The 26,612-nt window shown below is 41.1% G+C and overlaps 1 protein-coding gene across 1 annotated transcript in view; it reads right to left on the bottom strand.

Moving 5' to 3' along the window:
* adamtsl3 (ADAMTS-like 3) overlaps positions 1-26,612 on the bottom strand; it is a gene marked incomplete at both ends in the record, with an annotated part of 203,791 nt that overhangs the window by 53,945 nt on the left and 123,234 nt on the right. Inside the window, 2 exon segments of the mRNA XM_079161155.1 lie at positions 6,450-6,576; positions 25,550-25,786. Of these exon segments, the coding sequence (XP_079017281.1) occupies positions 6,450-6,576; positions 25,550-25,786 (364 nt within the window).

The following is a 26,612-nucleotide window of genomic DNA, read 5'->3' as shown; positions in this document are numbered from 1 at the left end:
CATTAAGAACCAAATAAACAGAAATAAAACATTTAAATAAAATGTGGAAACTGGAGGAGGATGATGTCAAAATGATGTCATGATGATGACTGAATTCTCAGAGTTTTTATCAAGTTTAGACCTTAAAGAGGCTCTCAACATGTCGCTGGCAAGCCGGCGGCTCATAGCTGAAAGTGCTAACTACGGCAATAGTGCTGACAGTGCTGAATGAAGGGGAACTGGAAAGTGGGTGCTGTGCTTCTGCGATGACGTTTGTTGTAGTAATTATTGTAGGTGATTATAATATTCACGTGGATATGGATTAGTACATTTATATCATTATTAGATGTGATTAGCTTCTGTCAAAGTGTACAGAAACCCACCCATTGGATTAACCACACCATTTATCTTGTTCTTGCATTGAAATTGAACATTTAACAGTCTTTCCATAGAACCGTCTTTCATCAAACAATTATCTAATTATCTAAAGTTTTTAATTCTTACTACCAGACTTTCTAAATTGTTTCACTCAATGTCTTATAATCTGATAGTGCTCTAGTCAGATTTAGGGAAGTGATTCCATTGACACTAGATTAAATGCCATCTCGTATGCTAACCTAGCCAAATTGATCATCATGTTGTTAGTGCTACAAGCTCACTGCCAATGACACTCGTCTTTATTACCCCTCTAAAAAATAAGATAATGAAACAAAGTAAGTTAGTTACAAGTTATAAGCCTCAACCCCGAAAATTAAAATGGGCCATATCTCTGCCTGTCCTGCTGACAACCTGGGCCAAGTCCACCACACCTGTCTACATCTGTTTATCACCTTCCTCGGTCCACACACATGACATTCATCAGCTTATCTTCTCTGCAGCATATCTACTATGACTCTTGACTCACTCATTACCAGATTGTTGACTTAACTACACTAGTAGTGTTCACTTCTACGTTGCTTGAAAAGTAAATTTCAAGTTATTTTCTTGTGTGCAAATCCAGGTTGCTTGCTAATCGGTTTATCTTTGTATCAGAATATATCAGTCTGCCTGCCTACAGCTTGCCACACCCAGCATGCCATCTCTGCCTTACTTGCCAGTCAGTACCCATCGTCATTCTCTGCAATTTTACAATAAATCTTGATTTCAAATTTTTCGTCTGAGTCCTAGACTTGCTTTCCTCCCAGCGACCTTCCCCAATTGACTTGTGCGATTTTTTCCATCTAAAACCATTTACCTGGCTCTTACACCCCGACCCAACTGCTAAAAGAAGTTCTTCCCTTATTTAGCACTTATTTACTAGGTATGATTAATCGGTCTTCATTAACAGGCCATGTACCAACAGCCCTTCAAAGTAACTGTAATTAAACCTCTTCTTAAAAAATCTCACTCTTGAGGTTTTAGCCAATTATTGACATATATCTAACCTTCCTTTTTTCTCCAAGATCCTAGAGACTTATCAGTGTGACTTTCTCCATAACAATAACTTATTAGTGGATTGTCAGTCAGGATTTACAATGAATCATCAGCAAAGAGACAGCACTGCTGAAAATTACTAATGACCTTTTAATAGCATCAGACAAAGGACTTGTCTTTGTAGTTGCCTTGTAAGATCGTATTACTGCATTCAACACCATTGACTATCATATCCTATTAGAGAGACTGGAACATTTAATTGGGATTAAAAGGAACCGGAATAAACTGGTTTAAATCATATTTTCCTTATCTGATGCAAGGGTCCAAGGACAGAGGATGTCGTATTTTGTAAAGATTGTAAAGCTATTAGAGGCAAATTTGTAATATGTGATATTGGGCTTTAAAAATAGGATTGAATGGAATGTGCCTTAAGAGAAACCACACTAAACGTCCACTGGGTGTATTGACAGTAGTAGGAGTCCTCGTTGACTCACTCTCTGATGGCTAATGTTTCAGCATACCCTCTAAGGACTAAATCTGGTCATTTTTAAACTAATAACACCACCTGACTAATTCTACAAATTGTAGGCAATTTGTAAGCAATGACTACTATTCACCAAGACCATAGTAATTAACAAAACCATTGTTAGTTTTCCATTTAGTTGGTTTTGGGCAACACATTCTCACTTTCAAATCGTCAAATACTGATGCTTGGTCAGTGGCCCTAAGCTTCAAACAATGACACTCTAGGCACGTTAGCGTTAGTGTTGGACATGGCAGAGACGTGTCAGTTTCCACTAGTGACATGCAGACAGTCCTTTTAAAATAATCTTCCGTCTCAAAGGGAGGTTAGGTTCAGGCAACAAAACCTCTTAGTTAGGTTAAGGAAAAGAGTGTGTTTGACGTTAACTTGACTGACTAACAGCTCACAACATTACGAAATGTCTGATAACGGTCGTAACAAAATGGTAATGTTTACTTTTATTTTCACAAGGGACACAAACAGCGGTCTCCTGGACAAAAGTCTTGTGTTTGTTTGACCCATCCACTTTGCCATTTAGCTCATTTTTACTGTTTTCTTGCTTTCCACTTTCATCAACCAACAACAGCAACTTACTGCTGTTTTCAGTGAAAAAGCTCTGATAAACCCACTTTACACTGCCTGCCCGGTACCCTACAGCAGACAAAGCTAGAGACCAAACAGTGAACATGGAACATTTAGAGAGCGTGTTAAGTGCCAGGTTAATGTCAGCACACTGTCACAAGGTGCTGGACCTCCTCCCTGTAGTTAGACTCATCATTGTTTTGATGAGGCCATCTACAGTTGTGTCATCAGAGAACTTCATAATGGTGCTGCAACCATGTACAGGTGTGCTTTCTTAGGTGAACAGAGAGTAAAGGACTCAGCATCAAGGTTGGTTTTCTAACCTTAATATCTTCACAGAAAATTCAGAGTGGTAACATTTCGCTCCTCTTTTGACCGCCCTACTCCCAACTGAGGAAGGAGGTGAGCAGCCTTGTGTTGAATGACATGTCAGGTGGTACTAATTTTGGTTGCGATGTGATTACAAATGGTATTATATTTAAGGATATATTATTATTTCCTAGTTGTTAAATATATTTAGTTAAGGTCTCTTAATTAAGGTTAAGAGAATCGTTTATTGAAGAATTTTACCAATCAAAATGTATCGAAACTGTAAAAGATGGGCTTTAGCGCACTCTTATAAAGAGTTAGTCTAGCAGCAACTTTTGAATTCCAATGTGTGCAGAATGTTGCTTGCATTTCTGCACTGTGTTATAGCTCCACAGCTTACTTTCAGCAAATATCTTACGGTAAGCATTCAAGAGAGTTGCAAGCCTGTAATGGTAGAGATATTGAAAGCTCTGAATTGGTCGATCGGATTCCTTGAGGTGTAGTTACAGCAATTGGGTTGGCGTGGCCTGTGGTGGTCGGGACAGATATATTTTTTATGGGGCCCAAAAATCACTCGAGACACCCCTGGAGGTGATGATGGTTTTGAATGCTGAAATTAAGTTAATATCGATAAACAGAATTTGATCATCCGTACAACTGTTCTGGAGGCAGGCACAATGGAGGGGGTCCAGTGTGGATGGCAGACCGGTTTTGAGATGAGCCAGGAATAGCCTCTTGAAGCTTTGTATTCCCATTGTTTCATTCATTGCAAAAGAAAAATGGTGGTCACAGTGAACATAAAGTTTGCGATGGAGACGGCTTTGCTAGATATATGTCACTGAAACGGAGAAGGTATTTCCACTTGCTTAACGTTGTTTTCACTAGCAACTATCCCTACAGGCATCAGAATTTTCAGAGAAAAAACAAGAAGCCAAAGTTGGCCTATTACGCTTCTTGCTACCCGCATGTTGTCACAATGTCTGTCTGAGTCATTTTCATTTTACTCAGTCTGCCCCCAGCTACTTCTCACTTCCCTCAGGCCCATGCATTTCTTCAGAACTCTCTGGACTTGCCATTCCCCATCCATCAACCAGCCCCAGTCTTTTCTCTCATTAACTTGCTCACCTGTTTCCACTTCCCCTCATCAGCCCCGTCAGTACATAGAACAGCACATTTTCCCCAGTCAGTTGCCAGATTGCTCATGCCTTGCTTTCCAACCTCTGGATCTTGCTACTTGAACCCTACAACCTGTACTTTCTTGCCTGCCCTACTGCCTGACCCACAGACTGGTGATTCTCTGCCTAACCCCTTTGGGTTATGTTGCTTTATATTCAGTATATTAAGTCCTTTAACAGCATGAGAGACAGAAGAGAGCACATAGCTTGGGTATAACTATAAAGTCCCTTCCATAACATTAAAAAATCCCCTTCCCTCTACTCTTGCTTGTTAAGGCCGCAGTGTTTTGAGAGCACTGAATAAAGGACCACCACACTGCCATCCCCAAATCTGCCTGCTTTACAGATGCACAGCAGCATTGATCAGCTCTGCAGACCTAAATAACATCCACATGTGTTACTGTTAAACCTCAGTGAGCCCTGCCAACTAGTCAACCATGAGACTCTTGTAATGCCATGCACACAGCATACAGACAGCAACGAGTGCAGCAATTGAAAGTAATGCTGTGGAAGGATTTCTGTTGTCCAGCCTGTAAAACTAACTTGTGTCTTTTCACACTAAGAGTGTTCCTCTCTGTGGTTAAGCAAGGAGGTGTCATATTGAGCAGAGACCTTTTTAAGTAAATGTCATGTTAATTCTACTCTGGGCTTAGTTTGCTTTGCTTTGTATTAAGTTATAGTTGGTGTCCATCTTGGTTACCTCCTGTGTGTTATTTAGTTTGGCTGAGCCACTATATATGTTCCCTCATATGTCAATAGGCTTGTTCGAGATTAACCTTTTTCCTGTTTAAATAAATGTAATAGAAATCCACACATATATGTTTGTAATAGGAGTTGGATAAATGTGGATGTTGTTACATTAATATACAAACTGTTGAACCCGCATTTACATACTTCACTGCATTTGTCTGTGGGGTTTTTTTCGACTCAACTGACATCGCTCAATTAACAAATGCATATTTTTCCAACAGGGAATTATCTGCTGCCAATCAGATGTCTTCTCCATTTCAAACCAATCACATGAGCGCGCCCCCACAAGGGTAAACTCTTACATCATACTCAGGTAGGGTATGGAGTGGAAACCGAAAGCTGACGTAATTTTTGTTTGCCCAATAATTTGACTTGTGCACCCCAGCTATGTGTTGAAAGATACATGAACTGGATTGAAGGTTACATCCACTATGTTGGAGGAAAGCACCAGCACTGAGTAAGGGTATACCCTTGTGGGGGCGCGCTCATGTGATTGGTTGAAAATGGACTAGACATCTAATTGCCTACAGATAATTCCGTTTTTAATAAAAATGCATTTGTGAATTTGAGCGACGCCTGGGGAGTTTTAAAAAGTTCACAGACATCAAGCAGTTTGTATGTAAATGTAACAACATCTGTATACTTTGAAGTAATTTTTAAACCCTTTTAATACATATATTTTTGGATTTCAATTGTGTTTATTTAAAACGAGAAATATTTATGTGTGCATCAGAAATACATTTGTAAATCTTACTTTTTTATATGTGGATTTTGGTTACATTTATTATGTTGGGGTCAGACTATGTGCTTGTGAACCATGTGCTCTGAAACAAAGGGATCTGTAGGCCTGCATGTTCAGCAAAAAGCCAGATCTGGGTTGAAGATAACAGCAAGCTCCAAGGAGCGTTTCACATGGCCTTAGATGTGAACAATAAAACACCAGAGCTGCGGTCCCCTTGGACAAACAGCCACAGACACCCCAGGACTGTTCCGGAAACATGTGGTCTGTTGCTCAAACTCAACCCGTCACTTCTCACTCTGAATGTGTAATAGTACTTTGACTATTGATATTATGAGTGAATCCTAATTATGAGACTTTGGTTATAGTTTGGATATTGGTCCCTGTTGTCAGGGTGGTGCCCCGTTATTGTTAATAATTGTTAATAATCTTACTGACATTAATAATTCTATTGATGTCAATGACTCAAACACGCTTCTTTTCGTTTCACATATATATATATAATGCAAACTATTTGTTGTGTGCATTGAAAAATATTTTTGTCACCAAATACATTTGTGAATCTTTCTGTGTGTGCGGTGGTAATTGACAAGTTAGGAGTGAGAACATGTTGAGCAGACAATTATCCAGCTGTATTACCTCCCATAGAGCCTGGCTAGGAGGAAGCCAGAGATACAGTACATGTTTTGTCTACAGGTACGAAATCAGCAGAGATATGTACAGGTCTGAGCTGAGGGTGTATTCTCTAAAATGACCAAGAAAGCTCGTAGGCTGAGCTATTTACGTAGGGCCGGAAGGTGATGGCCTAAAGAAACATTTGGAGGAAGTAAAGGGCTGTAAGGTTATTTCAAAAGTCCAGTGTGTTAAGTATTAAGGATTAGCTTGGTGTACATGAGGCTTAGAAGTGGAACCAGAGTAAATGAAGACATGTATGTAACATGTATGTAAGTTGGACACGGATCAAGATTGCATGACCTACATTGTTCTGGTGTAAGGTGGGGTAGGGCCTGTCCTCGTACCAGCCGGCATGTGGAGCCATCCCCGCCACAGACGCTGCAGTTATCCTCCCTGGCACCACTGGCTAGCTGGCGATCACAGCCCACCTCCTGCACACACATTATAGATAAACACTCAGGAGATATGTAGCTTATCAACGCATGAAGACACGAGAAGACAAGAGAGCTGGATAAACATTATACTAAGTAAGGCTTGATTGCACTGATACAGTCAAGCCTCACAGCAATAGATCATTCAATGATTCATTGATTATCAGTCAATTGACAGAAAACAACTATTTGAATAATCAATATATTATTTCAAATAATTTATCAATTAAAAATACAACATGTTAGTTCCAGCCTCCCCAATGTTATGATTTGCAGCACTTCTCTTCTCTGACACCATTGTAAACCAAATAGTTTTGGGCATATTAGCCACACACTGTAAGATCTTTGGTGAACCCTTAACCATTTCATCCAGTGTAATCATTGGGTAAAAATCCAATATTGTGCAATACTGTATCACTAAATAACTGCAAAACTAGTGGTCATCCCATTAACCTTAGCTTTTTGTTTTGTGCTAATTACTGAATTTTAGCATGCTGACATGCTAAACTAAGATGGTAAACGTTGTAAAGATAAAAGGCAAAATAAATAAAAAATATACAGTCCAAGCAACAATAAATTGTGTTCACCGATAAAACTTCCATTTTGGAAATGTTACAATCATTTTTACAGCAATCAGTCTGATTGCTGTAAAAATATACAAATAGCGATGACACTTGTAATGCTTCATGATGGAGGACCTGGCACTGCTGGAGGTCCACATGAATGGAAGAACTAGGAAACGAGTGATCAAGGACCACCTCACCCACTCGCACCTCCATTTCTGTTTTCAACAATTGCTTTTCTTGGTCTTGCTTTTGTTAATTTGCCGTATCCTCTCGTGTTATACCGCAAAGAAGCGTTGGTCAGCAGGCAGGTGATAGGTGATAGGCAGCTCTGGTATTGCAGAGGGCTTTCCTATGTTTTAACACAATCTCGTCAGACTAGCAGGGATTCTTCCAAATTAGTGGAACAGGAACGCCATATTCTTTCCAATTTTTGGAATGTTTGCTTTCATTTGTGGGTTTAAAGGCTATATCATGGAGCTTCCTTTGTTTTTTCATCTTTATTTTTAACACGATCACCAAGATGATCAATTTGCTAGGGACTAAAGTTAGAATAGGAGTCCTCCTGTTATATTGAGAAATCTCATTGAAATAAATGCAGATGCAAAAGCGTATTTCAATTTAGTGACAGCACCAACAGAGATCTAGAGTACAAACTTTTGCCTAATGGCATGTAGTCCGGTAGTAAGAATTCAACAGTTATTATATAATGGTCCAATAAAAGAGGGTTCTGTGGAAAGAATATTAAATGTTCAATTTCAATGCCATATGCCAGAAGTGAGTGGGTTTCTGTACACTGACAGAAGCCAATAGAATTTAATGAGATAAAAGCAAAACGAGAGAGATTCCGAATATAGACACTGTAACAAATAGAACTGGCTGTAGTGATTTCCGATTTAGGTTTTAAAGACTAAGAACCAGCCTTTCAAAAGAGTTATCATTCAGTTAGGTTTAGGGTTGATTAATAGGCTTGAGTTACAGATGGCTGCTACGCCACCTGCTTGGCCGGTGCGACAAAATGAATAAATATGACTATTTGATATAAATAATTTACTCATATGGCTTTAGATGACAGAGATCTGATATTTAAGAGTCCACATTTAAAGCTCCTATTTTGTTGCAGTGTTGCAGTGGTTGGGTTCATTTGTATTAGGTTATTTTGTATAACTCCTCTTCTATTTGCTTTTTATTAGATTCATTTAAGTGGCCATGGGGCTGACACAGTCACTGTGGGATTTTGGGCCCTTTTCAAGTGTATAAGATACAAACCAACTCAAATCTAAAATAAAATATCCCTGTATATTTTGTCAGCGCTGTTTGCACCACGGAGCCCAGGGGAGATTGATAGATGGCACCAGCATCACATGTATATGGTGCGGCCGGTAGCTACCATAAAGTTCGCTACATTTTTGTCTTTATTTGTTGTTTTTATCATGTTTATCACTAATGGCCTATGACAGAATACATCATCAAGATCTGAAAATGAAGAGGGGATTAGATTAGATTTAGTGCAGCAGACTTTGAGACGATCACCGTCCACGGCTGACTGACCAACCAACCAGACCTGCCGGACCAAACGCCACCAAACTGCCCCAGGGAAGAGAGGAGAGCCGAGATGGAAGCTACGCTAACCCAGCTGGGACCTGAGGCTACTCCATTAACCAGCTGGAGGTCGGTGACTGTTGAGCCCACATCTTCACAGAGACCTGGATCTATCGTGGTCCAGGATCAAGCAGCACTTGAGGGCTGGAAAGCAGGACAGAGAGCAGGACTCTGGTGGACCAGAGGAGGACTCTGTGTCCACATCATGATGCTTGATGCTCAAACACAGTAAAGGTTGATGCACAATGTTTTCCTCATGTCGAGGTTTTAATGTGAAGATGTCGGCCAAGTTCTCTGACCAGAGAATTGTTTACCAGATAAATGCACTACTGTGTGTAAAGTGCTATTGTTTTTGGTTTGTTTGTTGTGTTGTAAATGTGCTACAACTGAATTTAGTTAATGCATCCCTGTGTTGCATAATTACCATAAATGATCGTTAAATCCTTTAGTTTTCATATAGTTTCACTCTGCAGTAACCTCACCCAACACATCTTCACGACCTGCACATATGGATTTGTTAAACTAGCAAAGTGCAGAAATAAAGCCAGTGACAGCTCTCGCACAATCATTACACTCCAAAACCGAGTCCGAATCATAGTGCCGACCAAGTTCACCAAAACAAAACTTAAGTAAATAAATAAATTGTGTTCCCTTGTCAGATATTTTCAAATGATATCCAGGGTGGGAGATACCTTGATTGTCTCGATGATTTTGGGGCAAACAGTCCGGCTCCTGTAACTATATGCATTATATTGACACAAGTATTGCTGCATGACAGATGTACTGTCACTGCTAGAGGACTACGTGAATAGAAGAATTAGGAGGGGACGAGTGTTCAGGGAGCACCTCACCCACAAGCACCTCGATATCTGTGTCCGAAAAATGGAAACTCTGACCCATGCCTATGCGCACCTCATTCATAATACACTGCGTAGCATCCATACTAAAAGTGTACGTGCGCACAGAAGCCAAAAGTTGGGTATGCTAAAAAAATAAATAATAGAATGTGCCATTGTGTTACTTCCTTTTGTACATCCCAAATCAATTTGAAAATGTGCGCACATAGATCAGCCTCACATCCCTCCCTCTGCACGCCCATACTCAATGCAAAGCACCTCATGAATGTTTGGGCGTAGAAATGGGCCTGGTTCCTTACAGTGAGTCACAGCAACTACCGAGAGGAAGTCCAAGAAAAATACTTTTTTTATCGTATTTGGTGATATATGTACCCCATGAGATACGATTGAAAACTATTGACGCTCTGTTCTCAAAATGTTTCATGCTATTTGATGTTATCTTAGATTTCTACATTCGAGGATGATAATTTCATCAGCTGCGGTGGCATCCACCGCTTACCACGGGTGTCGGTAGTCCGGCCCTTTCCTCTGCACTCTGGGGTGCAAACAATGCAATGGGACTAAATGATTAAGCAGTTTATTGAATACAATAATCCATACAATAATCAAAACTGAATATATATATATATATACCAGTTGTAGCAGCCAAAATAAACACAATGTAGAGACTTTAAAATGAATGAACATGAGTTTGTCTGCATGTACTATGCGGAGTACTCATGACATATTCAAGCTGTTGCCGTCCCATAAATCTTCCTCCCACAGCATGCTCCATGTTAAAATTCAACTTGAATAACATGAATTAAAAAAACATGAACAACTGAATATAATCAGTTTCATCTCAGTATTTCATTTCAGGTCACAGAGAGCTTGTTTGCAGTCTAGGTGCAAGACAAATTAAAAGAAGGATCCCGGCATTACTCTGCAGGCAGTGTTTTCAAAATATTCATGAGATGCAATTGTTACAAAGTTGGCAGCACATTTCAATGAGACTTCCTGGGTTTTAAAGACAGCTTTAAGCTTCTATCTTTATCTGTTCAACCTGTTTTCGCTGCTGAATCAGTTTAAAATCCTGAATATCCTTCAATCGCTTAGTGTGGACAATACTGTCTGTTTTGTTTTTCAAAAAAATGTACAATATTTATGCAGGGAGTGCAGTTATTGACAGTGTGGGCTCCATGGTAGGTCTGACAGTTTGTCGGAGTAGCAGCAGGGGACGAGGCTTGGCGAGGGTCAATTCAATGGACCCTTTTTTTATGCTGGTGTACTTGAAGCTGTCAGTGCCCTGCTCACTCCTGTGCTGCCATATAGCTGCCTCCTACTTAGGATTCGGTTAGCCTCACCTTTCCCTTTGCACCAACCTGCAGGCTCTGAGTCTGCATTCCCTGAGGGTGTCAGTAATTATGATCATTTCCAACTCCCTGCTTAGTTTGGTGCTTCCTTGTGGGAAATGACTCAGTCTGAGCCCAGATGCCAAATAGCAACATTGTACATGTTCCACATTTCCATAATAATGAATTTCACATGAGTTGGCTGACTGAACTTATATTTTCATTGTCCATACAATCTCCGGTGGTCTCAAAAGTAAAGGCAGGAGTTCATTTAGTGCTGCAATATCTCTTAGAGAGGAAGTGGGTGGTTTGGTCAACAAGGCATGTACATTTTACAACGGAGACTGTGTCACAGTTGACAGCGACAGTCAATGTTGGTTTTTTTCAACCCTTACCATGATCTTTTCATAATTATAAAACCAAGAACATTTTTAAGGACTTATTGGTTGGCAACTCTTCTGTCGGCACTGTTGCCGTTGTTTGCACTGTAGTAGCGAGCCGCTGGCTGAGCCATTGTCATGTTAAAAGTTGTCTAGAGGCAATAGATATTGTGTGAATCACCTATAGAGAACATTTAAGTACATTTAGCTGACAATAGTTTGGTAATTATTCTTTTTGGAACAGTGTGTAACATTTAGGGGGATTCTTTGGCATAAATGGAATATAATATTCGTAACAGTGTCTTCATTGGTGAATGATGCCCTGAAACTAAGAATCTTTGTGTTTTTCTTTGCTTAGATACAGCCCTTTATGTCTACATATGGAGTGCACCGAGTTGCACCGCCATGTTCCTACCATAGACTGTATATAAGAAGTGGACTTAGGTTCAGAGTGGACCAAATAAATCATAAAATGAATCTCTTGCCAGATGATGTAATTCTGTATCTAACAGACCCGGTTAACTCTCTCACTGAATTACAGACGCTACTAAATACCTATGGTGCTATTTCAGGAAACAAGGTCAAATTGGAAAAAAGTGAAATTATTCCACTCACAAACATCACTGAATACCAACAAACAACCCCATTTAAGTGGCCCTTGTATATTAAATATCTAGGAATAATTATAGATAATGATCTTAAAAATGTGTACAAACTTAATTACCTCCCTTTGTTGAGTAAAAAGCAGATGGATGAATCTACCCATCACTCTAATTGGTCAAATAAACTGTGTGAAAATGAATATTTTGCAGGTTGCTGTATCTTTTCCAGTCCTTACCCATTCCATTACCTCAAACCTTTTTTTAAAACCCTCAACAAACACGTTAGACAGTTTTTATGGAACTGTAAAACGCCACGGGTGTCAATGGAAAAATGAACATGGGATTATAGCCTAGGAGGTTTTCGACTACCCAATTCAAAAACATATTATTTAGCAGCCCAGATGCGATATATATTAAATTCTAATCTTGTTTGAATTCATCGTTTTTTAAACTATAGTATATATATGTTTTTAAAATAAATGATTTAGTCATGAAAAAGAACCGAGTATCAATAACAATAGTGCACAGTAGTTATAAAATCCTGTTGATACCAACTGCTACCTGAAGGCAACCATAGCTCACTGAGCTTGGAAAGGGAGCGGTGAAAGGAGGGTACCTCAGCACACACACTGCAATTCAGAGTATTTTTAGACCACGGTATTTTTATTCTCAAATAAGTAAAGGATCCGAGTACTTTTTGCACCACTGTACCCCAGTACCTGTGACATCCCTATTGAGTGTGGTTACAGGTGAAAAAAGAGCAGCAAAACCAATCTGCTCTCACTCCCAACTCCAAATACTGCAGCTTGGTCAGTGCCAATCGGAATATGATACTGACACATTCAGCCACCCTTTAACTCCAATGTCATTTCCTGTGTCATTTTTAGGTGGTCAGAGCAAGTTAAGTAGTATAAAGTGCCATTGGTACTCTTAGGGCGGGTGGGAGTGATGCCGAATGTGTCAAAGAAACACAAGATTTTCTCCGGACCACTGACCGTGTCCTGTGTGAAACTAAAAGTTAATGTTGATTTATTTGTTAGTCTTTAGTCACTTGAGTCGCTTGTCACATGACTCATTTGTGAAAAGCTAGTCACGTGAGTCATTAGTCAGTTAAATGAATGTCAACCACCTTCATTTCCTATGCCTAACTAAGTAGGTGTCTTCATTTGAAGACGAAAAGTTGTATTGTATTTTGAAAAGACACTTTAATGTATATTGACACAGTCCCTGATGCTAGAGGGGTACCTAGAGCGTCATAGTTTGAAGCTTAAGGCCACTGACCAAGCACTGAATAATGACACTACAAGAAACATAGACTTGCTCGTCAATATTGTCTTCTGAAAAATGAAGTGAATGCCCAAATGAAAGGTAACTGCCAAACAGAGTGATATTTGATCCTTTGTGAACAGCAATAAAAGTCAAACTCAGTATCCTCTTTATACTTTGTTCACTTCTCCTCCCTATATGAAGGTAAGTAGACTTTTCCAACCCCAAATATGTCATACTGTTGTATATTATGTCAGTTTAACACTGCTTAGTATACTATGACTTTTTTGTCGTATAGATTTATGTGCCACTGAACAGTGAATCCTCTTCTATTCCTGAGATTTATTTAATCCACCGCTGCTCTCGCGCTCACACGTACATACAGGCACAGCCTAATGTAGATATGCTGCATGGGGCTTGTCATGCGAGTTGCTGTGACAGACTCACAAAACAAAGTGACACATACGCACACTGACAGACAGAATTACACACCGCTGTTCTCTTCCCCTTTACTCCGTGGAATTATATTTATTTTCTCTTCTCCTTGTATACAGCTGGATTCCATGCTACTGTGTGGTGTATTATTAATCCATATACATGCAGTAGAGGAGGGATTGGCCTCATTCCGTCACTGACAAACTTTCTGCTACAGCACCACAGCAACCCAGCTCCCCATCCTGAGCTTCTGCCTCCATCACCAGCCATGTGATGCCACCTCATCCCTGTCAGGCCCAGTGCCCTCTCTGCATGCCAAGGCAGTCAGCAGCTGCTGTTTGAGCACACGTCCATCATCCATCTCCCATTACTGCCAACACGTACTTGTGTGTGTCTGGCCTGATTGTTGGTGTTTTCAGTTCAATGGTGCTCCAGAAGCAGCCTGAGAATTGGTATGTACTGGATTTTTACAGGCAGATTCTGGCACGGCATCCAAACTAAGACCAACTCGTGGGCCGAGTGCTAGCCAAACAAAGTGGAGGGGGTTCACTTTTCTAGCCTGGAGGAAATGAGCTCCAATGGTGAATTGTTTTTTTTCTACCTGGGTCCTTACTTCACGCCATAATTATCTAGGATTTGACTCCCTATATACAGTACATTTTACATTGCAGGCAAAATAACTAACTTCAAATACACCATAAACAAAAGTCTTTTGACAGTGGAATGGAAATAACCTTGAACACAGCACAGTTTCTGTGTCCGTTAGATTCTAGACAAATATTAAATTAGACGAATTAGATAAAGTATAAGTATATTTAACTCTGAGATGTGGTCGAATAGTGTTTAGTGGTGGATTGCAAATCACTGTCATACCGCCACCTCCCGTCTGTGTTGGGAGTGATATCCAGCCAATCCAAAGAGGAGGATTGGAGCCTAGGGTCCGCCCACTTACTGTCAAATAGAAAAACCACTCGCAAGCGAGCAGGTGAAAGTTTGGTGACAGAAAGCGCAGTGACAGACGTCGTGCACCAGGCGACGCTCCTCGCCCTCAACGCATGCTGTTCTCATTGCGGGCTGCAATTTTGGTCACTTGAGCAGAGAGATTCTGCGCGGAGTGATGTGAAAGCTCCCGGAGAAGTAATTTGCGTGCACGGCGAGTTGCATGCGTGGATCTCATTTGTGCTTGTGGATATTGACATTGATTTGCCCTCATATTAACGTAAAGGCTGCAGCTGCATCAAGGTACATATGTGTGATGCCCACCAATGTGTTGCCACATGTGTGTTAATGTATTTTGTTTTCATGTACAGCCTTGTTTATTCTAGCAATAGTTGTATAAATGACTGACATGCCTTCACTATGTATGGAATGTGCATTCCATCCTGTAGCCAGCAGGGGGCAGGGTGGCGCTTTACTGCCTTACGACAGGAGAGTGATTTACTACCGTCGATGCGGTTTTCCTCCTTCTGCTGAGCGAGGCTAAACCAACAGGAGTGAAGTTGCCCTGTCTCATTTGTTTGTCCTGTTTGCACTAACTATGTCTACCAGTCGGTACCTGAAACATATGCACCAAGAGAGATCAAATGTACATCGTATTTGCCTCATCAAGAACACTTCAATAAATAATAATATTATCATAACAAATATTACAGGCTTCTTCCCCTTCTCATGAGCTTGGGTCTCTTGGAAGACTCTTGAGAGATGGACATGGAGAGTCGAAGTCAAGACATCGCGTCCGGGCTAGCCTCTGTGCCACTAACTTCTGTAACTCTTTGCAATCTCTCATTACTGCATGTCCAAGATCAGTCTTTCAGAGAAAATGAAGCTCCTTCCTGAAATTAAATGGACTTTCCATCCACTAAAAACAGTAGCTTAGTTTTAATGTCTCATGATTGTCTGAATGCGATAACAAAGGTTATTCCTGCCAGAGAAAGATACAACAGACACCGTGCAGGCACAGAAGCACACGTACAAGTGTATTACACGAATAACACAGTATAGATCATTGTGATAATGGCATATGACTGGGGTTTGTCATTGTGACTGTAACACTGATATGTAATGTTGAAAATACGACACTACATAGTCCATCACCGCTCCTTTACCCCTCAGCTACTTCACAGTATTTGTGTCAATTTTAAACATAATTTACAGTATTGAGTACAAGCAAGCAAGAAAAAAAAAAAAGTTAAGCAGTGAGAACTACTTTTCCTGTGAATGAAAATACCTGTGCTGTTGTAACCTGATAGTTCAGGATGACAAGCCTCCTCTGACTTGTGTATTAAGACATCATTACAGGATATTATACAGTTTCACATGTTGGATTGCGAATGCATCTGCCTTTTCTAGTGAAGGAGCTGCATTGTGAGCTGGTGCTGTTTGATGCAGACAGCTGGATTTGCATAAGCAGGGCATGTTAATGAATCTGGTGGGGATGCTCTCGGCTGTTGTTGAGGAAGCAGAGAACACATTACTACCCTACTCCCTTTCTTCCATCTGACTTTTTTCTTGACTCTTCTTCTTTTGCCTTGAGTTCCTCCCATTCTCTTTAGCTACTATCCTTGACTTTTTTCATTTTAACATGCCTATTCAATGCTGTTGACTTTACATCACTATTTTTGATGCGTTGAGTCAAAAAGATAATACCTTTTTACCAATTTTAGTACAAATTCCTCAATATCAGAGAAAGTTATTTACTAAGTTGTGATATTGTGCAGTGAGTTGACACTTTAAGGAAAGACTCTATGTTCAGTGTGATATAGTTACAACACATTCTCACTCCCAATGAGTCCAATACCAAAGCTTAAACAGGGCTCCTCGGCGTCTGACACGGACACAGGGAGGCACTGGGCTTGCTAATAACTCCAATATAAACACACACCATCCTTATTACACCCCACAGCAACTGATGTAGTATAAAGTGTGAGATAGTCCATCCAGCACAGGTGGGAGGGACTGGACAGTACTTTTGGCCAGGAGGCCGTTTGTGTCCTGTGTGTAACTAAAAGTAAACTTTAAGATTTTGTCACCTTAGTCACTTGTCAACTGAACGTCAACCAGACTCTTTCCCTAAAACCAGTGGTGGGCCGTCAGGGCCAGCAAAGCCTTCTCTGCTGGCCTGGACAGAATCACAAAGTTATAGCTATTTTATAATTTAATAGTTTTTCATGAATACACCATGTATTTTAATTATTTTTCCCATTAGTAATGTTCTCATTGCACAGCTACTGTCTACCTCTGTTGCTCTGCTTACAGCCTGCAGTGCACAGCTTGTTTTAAGTAGAGCTTTTATCCAATCAGATTTCACCCCTATGCTGTCTCTAAATAAACAAAAATCTGCCCAAGGCCTGCAGAATTACAGGTGAATCCCTTTGCAGTTTAAGTGAATGGGGACGATATTGTTGATTGTCATAGTGTTCAACCAATCAGATCTTTAGTTTGACATGTTGGGGGTATTCTTTGACATGCCAGAGCCTTCTAGCTGGCCTACAAGTACGTGATTGGTCAGTGGGCTAGTGTGACATGTTGGGCGGTGACAATCCCAATATCTGCTGCATCTGTGGAGCGGACATTTTCAGCCCTCAAACGCATTAAAACGTATTCAAGAAATTCAAGTGGGGACGCTCGACTATCTTCACTGGTGTCCATGAATCCAGAAGGACTTCTTACTGGAACTAAAACGCACGGATGTACTGAACAACCGTGGGATTAAACTCTTTATTAACAAAGAAAGGAGGAGGACTTTGTCTTGAAGTGAACAGCAGCTTTGGTAAGTGAAATGCTTTTATTTTTTTACATCTGCAGTAGCGTTACTACTGTGTTCATTTGTCTATGGTGTCGTTTTTATAATATGGTTAATATTGTTCCCTCTGATGTGAATAATATTTGAATGGCTCATGCTCTTCAGTGTGCGGTGGAATACGTTGATTGGATTGATTTTGATTATATGCATTGTCCGTTAATGACACAGCATCCCGTCATGTGCATATTCATGTATCTGCACTCTGCAGTTGGTGTATTTGTAGGTGGTTCAACTGTAGTAGGACAGCACTGAAGGCCCAGGTATACGATGCACGGCCCGCCACTGCCTAAACCTAAGTAGTTTTGTTAATAATAGAATAAAGAAAATTGCAATCACTTTCAAGTAAACCAGATTGCTCCATCAGACAAAAACAAATACAATGTGCAATCACTTTGTTAGGACAATGCAAATAAAGTTCTATCTGTGCAAAAAACAACTAATATTTGGCAACAAATAGCTTATTGTGGCTGCAATTAACCTGTTTTGCACTGAGTAACTTTTCAAGATAATAACAATCAAGTGCAACCTGTGAAAAACTAAACAAAATGAGTGCAGATATGTGTGACACCATATGCTCACACATACCAGGAGAATTTTATTTTAAATATGAGTTTTAAAATGTAGCATTCTGGTGTAATCTGAGAAGAAAATTAAGTGATAAAACATTTACTTTAAGCAAAAAACTAATTTATTATTCAGTTATTAATCAGTATTTCAGCTCTATTATTATTATTAACCTTCAAAAGTTTGTCATATAAAAACAAAGATAGCAAGAGTAGCGAGAACCATCGCCTGTACAAATAAAGTGATTAGTTTTCATTACTGTATGTCTTCATATTAACTTCTACTGTTACTGTACAGCTGTTAGGATTGTGGCCAATCTTCTATTTGCAATTAATATGCATTCAATCCAGTTCAATTATTTAAATGAAAATGATAATCTACTCTGGCTAAGGTAGCTTATCAAGAGTAAAATAATAGCTGTGATTTAACTGCATGTAGGACTGTTGGGACTGTTTGTACTCTGGCTGTGGTCATCACAGTGAACAGTGTCTGCAGTGTGATGAGAGGACAGTGAGCCCTTGTTGCTGTACTTCATCTCCTTGGAGCAGAGGCTGCATTCAGCATACCCTGTCTATCAATGTCTTTAAAACACTGTGACAGCAGGAAGCTGTACTCACGTCTGTTTAGACCTCCACTTTTATCCAGACCCAGCTCCACCTTTATCCAGACCCAGCTCCACCTTTATCCAGACCCAGCTCCACCTTTATCCAGACCCAGCTCCACCTTTATCCAGGCCCAGCTCCACCTTTATTCAGGCCCACCTCCACCTTTATCCAGACCCAGCTCCACCTTTATCCAGACCCAGCTCCACCTTTATCCAGGCCCAGCTCCACCTTTATCCAGACCCAGCTCCACCTTTATCCAGACCCAGCTCCACCTTTATCCAGGCCCAGCTCCACCTTTATCCAGACCCAGCTCCACCTTTATTCAGGCCCAGCTCCACCTTTATCCAGACCCAGCTCCACCTTTATTCAGGCCCAGCTCCACCTTTATCCAGACCCAGCTCCACCTTTATTCAGGCCCAGCTCCACCTTTATCTAGACCCAGCTCCACCTTTATCCAGACCCACCTCCACCTTTATTCAGGCCCAGCTCCACCTTTATTCAGGCCCAGCTCCACCTTTATCCAGACCCAGCTCCACCTTTATCCAGACCCAGCTCCACCTTTATCCAGACCCAGCTCCACCTTTATCTAGACCCAGCTCCACCTTTATCCAGACCCACCTCCACCTTTATCCAGACCCACCTCCACCTTTATCCAGACCCAGCTCCACCTTTATCCAGACCTCCACCTTTATCCAGACCTCCACCTTTATCCAGACCCACCTCCACCTTTATCCAGACCCAGCTCCACCTTTATCCAGACCTCCACCTTTATCCAGACCTCCACCTTTATCCAGACCCACCTCCACCTTTATCCAGACCCAGCTCCACCTTTATCCAGACCTCCACCTTTATCCAGGCCCAGCTCCACCTCTATCCAGACCCAGCTCCACCTTTATTCAGGCCCATTTCCACCTTTATCCAGACCCAGCTCCACCTTTATTCAGGCCCAGCTCCACCTTTATCCAGACCCAGCTCCACCTTTATCCAGACCCAGCTCCACCTTTATTCAGGCCCAGCTCCACCTTTATCCAGACCCAGCTCCACCTTTATCCAGACCCAGCTCCACCTTTATTCAGGCCCAGCTCCACCTTTATCCAGACCCAGCTCCACCTTTATCCAGACCCAGCTCCACCTTTATCCAGACCCAGCTCCACCTTTATCTAGACCCAGCTCCACCTTTATCCAGACCCAGCTCCACCTTTATTCAGGCCCAGCTCCACCTTTATCCAGACCCAGCTCCACCTTTATCCAGGCCCAGCTCCACCTTTATCCAGACCTCCACCTTTATCCAGGCCCAGCTCCACCTTTATCCAGACCTACACCTTTATCCAGGCCCAGCTCCACCTTTATCTAGACCCAGTTCCACCTTTATCCAGACCCACCTCCACCTTTATTCAGGCCCAGCTCCACCTTTATCCAGGCCCAGCTCCACCTTTATCCAGACCTACATCTTTATCCAGGCCCAGCTCCACCTTTATCTAGACCCAGTTCCACCTTTATCCAGACCCACCTCCACCTTTATTCAGGCCCAGCTCCACCTTTATCCAGGCCCAGCTCCACCTTTATCCAGACCCACCTCCACCTTTATTCAGACCTACACCTTTATCCAGGCCCAGCTCCACCTTTATCTAGACCCAGTTCCACCTTTATCCAGACCCACCGCCACCTTTATTCAGGCCCAGCTCCACCTTTATCCAGACCCAGCTCCACCTTTATCCAGACCCAGCTCCACCTTTATCCAGACCCACCTCCACCTTTATCCAGACCCAGCTCCACCTTTATCCAGACCCACCTCCACCTTTATCCAGACCCAGCTCCTTCACATCTCAGCCCTGCATCAAGCTGCGCTACACTAACAGCCTCCTCTCCCTGAAGCTCTTTGACCTCATCATCTCATCAGTGTCGAGGCCTTTCATTCTACTTAGTTAGAACTTAGTTAAAACAAACAACCTGCAAACAGATCCATCTTAACGCTGATTGGCCAAGACTCAACACGTCACATCAAAGATGTTTTATTGTGAAGATCACCCCCCCCCCCCCCCAAAATAAAAATAACTCTACGGACCTACACGATTCACGTGGATGATATATTTTGATTCAAAACGGGGAATTTCGGGGGAATGAATAAAGTTGTTGAAATAAAAAGATTCTGCATTTCCTCCCGCGCCCCACCTGCAATACCGCTGCGCCCCACTAGAGGGGCGCGCCCCACAGTTTGAGAACTACTGCCCTAACTAGCGCTCCAGTTTTATAATGATGAAGTCTTACACAGACTCAGTATGCAATGTACTTATTATATTTCATGGCCAAGATAATTAACTAAGCTGTAGCATCCACGAGTTGCACACACATCACCAAGACTAATATTGTTAACAATAGGGCCACTCATACAGCACACTCTCTCTAGCCCTACACACACGCACAAATGCACACTTTGCTTCTTTTCATTGGCACTGTGGTCCCAAGAAGAGGAGAGACAATGTCCTGCTTTAGTCCAGGTTCTCATGGACTGGATCAAATGTGCCCAAAGGGGGTCCATTTAGGACCCCAAACAGAAGTAAGAGACTCTCATGTTGTGGCTCCAGCTGGCTGTCATTTATGGCAGGAATTCTTTTTTCGCACTCACAATGAATATTCAAATTCAAATATGCAAATAAATGTTTTCAATTTGAATAGTGATTACTGCTGCCCATAGTAGGCTAAGCTTTTCAAATTCTATTTCGATTTGGGACCCCCCCGTATTGTGCACACTGCACAGCCGTAAACCTAAGCAAGTATATATTTGACTGAAAGCTAAGGGTTTCTTGCAGAGAGGGCTCTCTGTGCTCTGTAACCTGTTCTGTGTTGGTGGAAATGATCCCCCCCAACCCAGTGGTAACCATGACAACACATCAGTTCAGTGTCTTTTCTCAGACATGGAGTGATACTGAAAGTGCAAAGGAATTAGAGGTCATAGGTCTATGAACCAATCAGATTGCTTGATTTAAGATGACCATGTCATAGTCTATATATTATATTTAATTTGTCATGATTACAATGTATAGCTGGTGACAGACATGCATTTGTCAGAAAAGCATCACTTTACCAGTGGCTCTGGGAGTGTTTAAATGCCAGTCCAAAAACATTTGGTAACCATAACCACCCACACTGACAAATTGCCAAATATTATTTGTTATATTCATCGTCAAACAGCATGTCAAACTGACAAGGTGTCCAAAGCTCATCAGTTGTTTTCTAACAAAGCTGAAGGTATTTAAATTCAAGAACACTCAGTAAGTAGCTCGTAATAGGTTTCATTACCTATGGGCCAAAGAGTATGCATAATTGTTTGGAAAATGGATCTGTCAAGCGTGATACGTGCGCTCCTCCTCCTGTCATGCTGTCACAAACAGCCTCTTATCAAGCAGCCAGCCTGGGATTGGAGGCATTCCACTGTAGATCCAGCTCTGTTTATCCTGAAACAAAGCTCAACTAAGAATAGAGTCCGTGACATGATTATGATGCTGTAGGGACCACAGTTTCCATGTCCCAGCTCACCCTCTCAGTTCATGATGGCCCCATTACTACATGTGAGACCACATTATTGGCTGCAAGGCAATAAAGCAATGAGGAAATTCTAAACCACAGAATCCGAGCCATGCTTGAAATTTCTATTTTATGTTGTTATCTTAAAATCAAGAGTTAATTATTTTGTTATCTCAAGAAAACAAGCTTTGCACTCAACTCAACTCACTGAACTGGGCTGTTTGTGTTGCCTCTATCACCGGGAACGTTTGTTTGGTTTTATCTTCTTGGGGAAAGAAATCAGGTCACAAATGTAAAATTGTTAAAAAAATAACAGTTAGCACGTATAATGTTTATCAGAGATCAGGGCCCTATTCCTCGTACGTGGTTGAACTAAGTCGATCAAATGTCCTATTATCCAGCTTAAATTAACTGGATGATTGACATCAGGCTATCTCGGTTCCTCAATGGCTGATCCGCTCAAACAGTCTCGTTAATTTGAACCAGACGTCAGACAACAGGATCGTTGCGCGTGTCCGTCCTACTTCAAAAGGGGGAAGCGTCGATCACCGAAACCATGATTTTCTAACAGTACAACGGCAAATAAACTCAAAAGAGCCTCTTTTTACTCCGCTGACGAGCAGGAGATGATCATGAACACATACGAAGAATTCAAGACCATAATCATGGCAAAATCTAACGCTGCGAGGGCTAGACGAGAAGCATGGCAAAATATCGCAGACGTCGTTAAATGCGCAAGTGTTGGGAAAATGTATCGGTTAATTTTAAGAGCCTCATCACCCCAATCAATCAGATGATATTTCTTTAAATGTGCTGCTGGCAGTAGGCTTAATGGAACGCATCATCCAATGAGATCTATAGCGAAAATAATTATATCAACTCTTTCAGAATAAGTAGATAAAAACAAGCCCAAAGAGTATCTAATTGATACGAATTAATAGATACTTATGAGGATATATGTACTGTATGCGCTTATGTATCATGTACTATATATATATATATATGTGTGTATATACATGTATGTGTAGATTACCATATAGAATAGGAGTTTGAATATGTGTGTGTGAATCTGTGTATGGGCGGATCAGTGTGTGTGTATTATTCATAATAAGCAGTAAAAATAAATTGTGTGTAATTCTCTCTATTCGTATCATGAGTCCACCTTAATCATGTTCTACAATAATGATATCTATGGTGTACTAATAATACTGTCATATCATTATGAGTGCTTTCAACCATCATGTAGTTCAACCAGCCATCAAGAGGACACGGGAGCAAGTAAACACTAAGCACACAAACATGATTCAGAATGGTGAGTCAATACAACATGTGCCATGGTGATGTAATGAACACATCCATAAGTTTCTTAAGCGCCAAATAAACGTTATGAACAACACGGCATGCAGCGGCTTTCCCGATGTTCTCCGCGTCACCGACACTGTACAAACATGAACCACTCGCAAAACAGCGCGAGGCTGTGATACAGTCTGTGAGACAGTAGATGGCGTGTGGTGTTCAATGTACGGCTCGAGAAGGTCTTTAAATAAATGATTCCTTGTCGGCAGAATCGATAGCGCTCGTACAGGAAGTCATCATGATGTGATAACGGATCTTGGCGATCTCGAAGAACTCTCTCCCTATAAAACGCTAATCTGACTAATATCGCTTCCTCATCGATGGATCTCTGAGGAAGGGAGCTGACACTTGTTTCCGGGGGAGTGGCAGCTTATCCAGCGGATCTAGCTCAAGCCTGCTCTGGAGCAGGTTCGGGCTTATGGATGTGTTGCTATGGTGATTTTTCCAAACTTGCTTCAAGGAACCGAAAAGCCTCACTAATGTAATCTCATCCTGGAAATGATCCAGCTAACTCAGTTAGCCACGTACGAGGAACGGGGCCCAGGACTGAGGAGCATGCGTAGATTGCTTCTTGACAACTGTAGCAACTGATTTAAGCGCAACACGTCAGATCTACTCATTATTGATCAATGCATCAAACCGTACTTCAGTCAAGGTCGAACATTCTGTCTTTCTGTTAAAGACAACATTCCTATCAGTCCTTATTTGTGCTAAATGATCTCGTCATGTTGAATCGGCCTTTTAGTTTTCTCCGGAATCCAGATAAATTAAAAGTCTATGACAAGGAAACAAGCTTTGTTATATCGAGATAACAACAATAATTAACTTCTGATCTTGTGAAAATAATTGCAAGCGCGGCCATTCCTAGCTTCTGTTTTGAACAATGACGTATCTCATTGTAACTAGATAGACTACTGAAGAATATGGCTGAGCACGAGGGGTAGTAAGAGGTTGTCCTCCAGTTTAAATGTGAGCATCAGTATTTTAAGCATATGGCAAAAACATGTACTTATGTTTAACTGAGCCCTATAGTGGCGGTATTACTTCTGTTTATTGGGAGCAAAAGAGGAAGTCATGTGACAGAACCAGAAAGTCCAGAGGGAGGAGGTTTGGGTTGTGGATAGAAGGCTGTTTATTCCCTTTTAATAACCTGCTTGTTTCTTAACCATTACCACAACCATTACCTAACCTTAGTTGCATTGTTATTATTGTAACCATGACGATGAATATCCCCTAATCTTAATCAAAGAGTAATTTGAACCCAAACCATGATCTTTCCCTCAACCTAACCAAAGTGCCTTTGTGTTTAAACCTAACCAAAGCATAACCATAGCTGTGTTGGTGACATGTGTAATTCTGGAACGTGTTTTGTTGTTCAATTGAGATGACTTGTTGGGTTGGCACTGCATGTTTACTAAGGTTTGTGATAAAATCTGTTCCCCCCCCCCCACACACACACACACACACACAATAATTAAGGATACAAAAAATAAATAAACACTTACACAAAATGAAAACAAAAAACAAAATTAACAAAAACAGCAGGGATCACAGCGGCCGAGAAATTGATCTTCTGCAACTAGAAAGCAATTATTCTCCGCCCTAATGGAGATCCAACTGTATAAGTAATCCAAAGAACCAAAAAACAAAACAAAAAAAGTTTTGCTTTTTAGTTCTGATTCATTTCATGTTCACATGTCTTATCTGTGAAGGGTCAGCAACTTTCCATTGCGTAGAGAGAAAGTGTGTGACGGCGCTCTCACTGACTTTCAGTGCAGAGAGATGCACACTTTAAAATGCCACATTGATGGGGACTAGCTTGGGAGAATAATAAAGCCTACAATTCATAGCTGGTTGATTCAGTATCAATAAATTCATTCAAAAAATACAAATAAAACTAAAGGAGCTACAAGGAACACGAACATGTGAACTCCTCACAAGCATGCACTATCCAATTAATAAACGTGCATTTTAATTATGAGCCTCCTTCACATAGATATGGAGACAAATGGTGGATTTATCTAATCATATCAGAGGTGGATGACACTGACTGTACTACGACTGACTTATAATACAATCCGTTACCTGACACACTCCACTGATGCACATGTCAAAAGCATCCGCCCGGCATCGTGTCCCATCCAGCACCTTGGGAGCCAGTTCAGCAGTGAGACTCCTCCCTTTAGTCTGGCACCGCAGTGCACAGGGTGCTGAGGGGTCATAAGGGGACGGGAACCACTCATAGGTGACACCCTGGTACTTGATGTCATTGTGGGCTGAACACTGCTGGGCCCGAAAATCACCCGACTCTGCTGGGCAATCCTGAGGAGAAGAACAACAAGGACAATTCATTTTAGTCCCACTTTATTAAATTGGCATTTAAAGGATGTTCTTAAACATGTAAAATGCTTAAATTATTATTATTAAATGTGACAGTTAATACATTTACATTGACGAATTAATGATTTTTCACAAACCGATTTTCCAAAAGGCTTTTATGATTTACTGTTGTTTTTCTAATTACCAATGTTCCTCTCATATTCCATTTCACAGGTCAAAATTATAACATTTACATGTTCTGTTGTATCCACCCTGTTGACCACCAAAACACCAAACAACTTAGAACATCTAGGTTTCAGATCATATGAAAAATCAATTTTGCAATTTTTGTATTGAAGGAAATGTTCGATAGCTCTCAAGGTTAAACTCAATGGAGCTCATGCAAGAGCATTTTCTGATTCCTATCTGAACTTTCTCTTACTTTTGTATGGTGAGCTTGTGAGCGAGCCACAAATTTAGATTCACCAAATGCTCCTAACTTCAGATAACTGTGTAAATGACAAGCGTAAACATGACAAAGGCCACCATTCAGGAGAATCGTAAATAAGGATAAGAAACGCCCCAATAATACCACATAGTGGAAAAAAATAGTTCCATTTTGTGTTTTGGTTTTACAAGTTGAATGTTTGAAGTCTCACCGCTCTCAGCCACGAAGAAGCTTTGATAAACCCACTGTATAGTATACCTGCCCCAACAGCATCGGGACTCAGTTAGACAGCTGCTGAACATAGTGGAGTATTTAGCATGTGCTTAATTGAGCGACACCGACAGCCTGGTTAAGCTGTGTACATATGTACATGTTGGATCG

Source organism: Pholis gunnellus (assembly GCF_910591455.1).
Source record: "Pholis gunnellus genome assembly, chromosome: 1".
In the NCBI taxonomy this organism is placed as follows: domain Eukaryota; kingdom Metazoa; phylum Chordata; class Actinopteri; order Perciformes; family Pholidae; genus Pholis; species Pholis gunnellus.
This window is presented reverse-complemented; position numbering and strand designations above follow the sequence as displayed.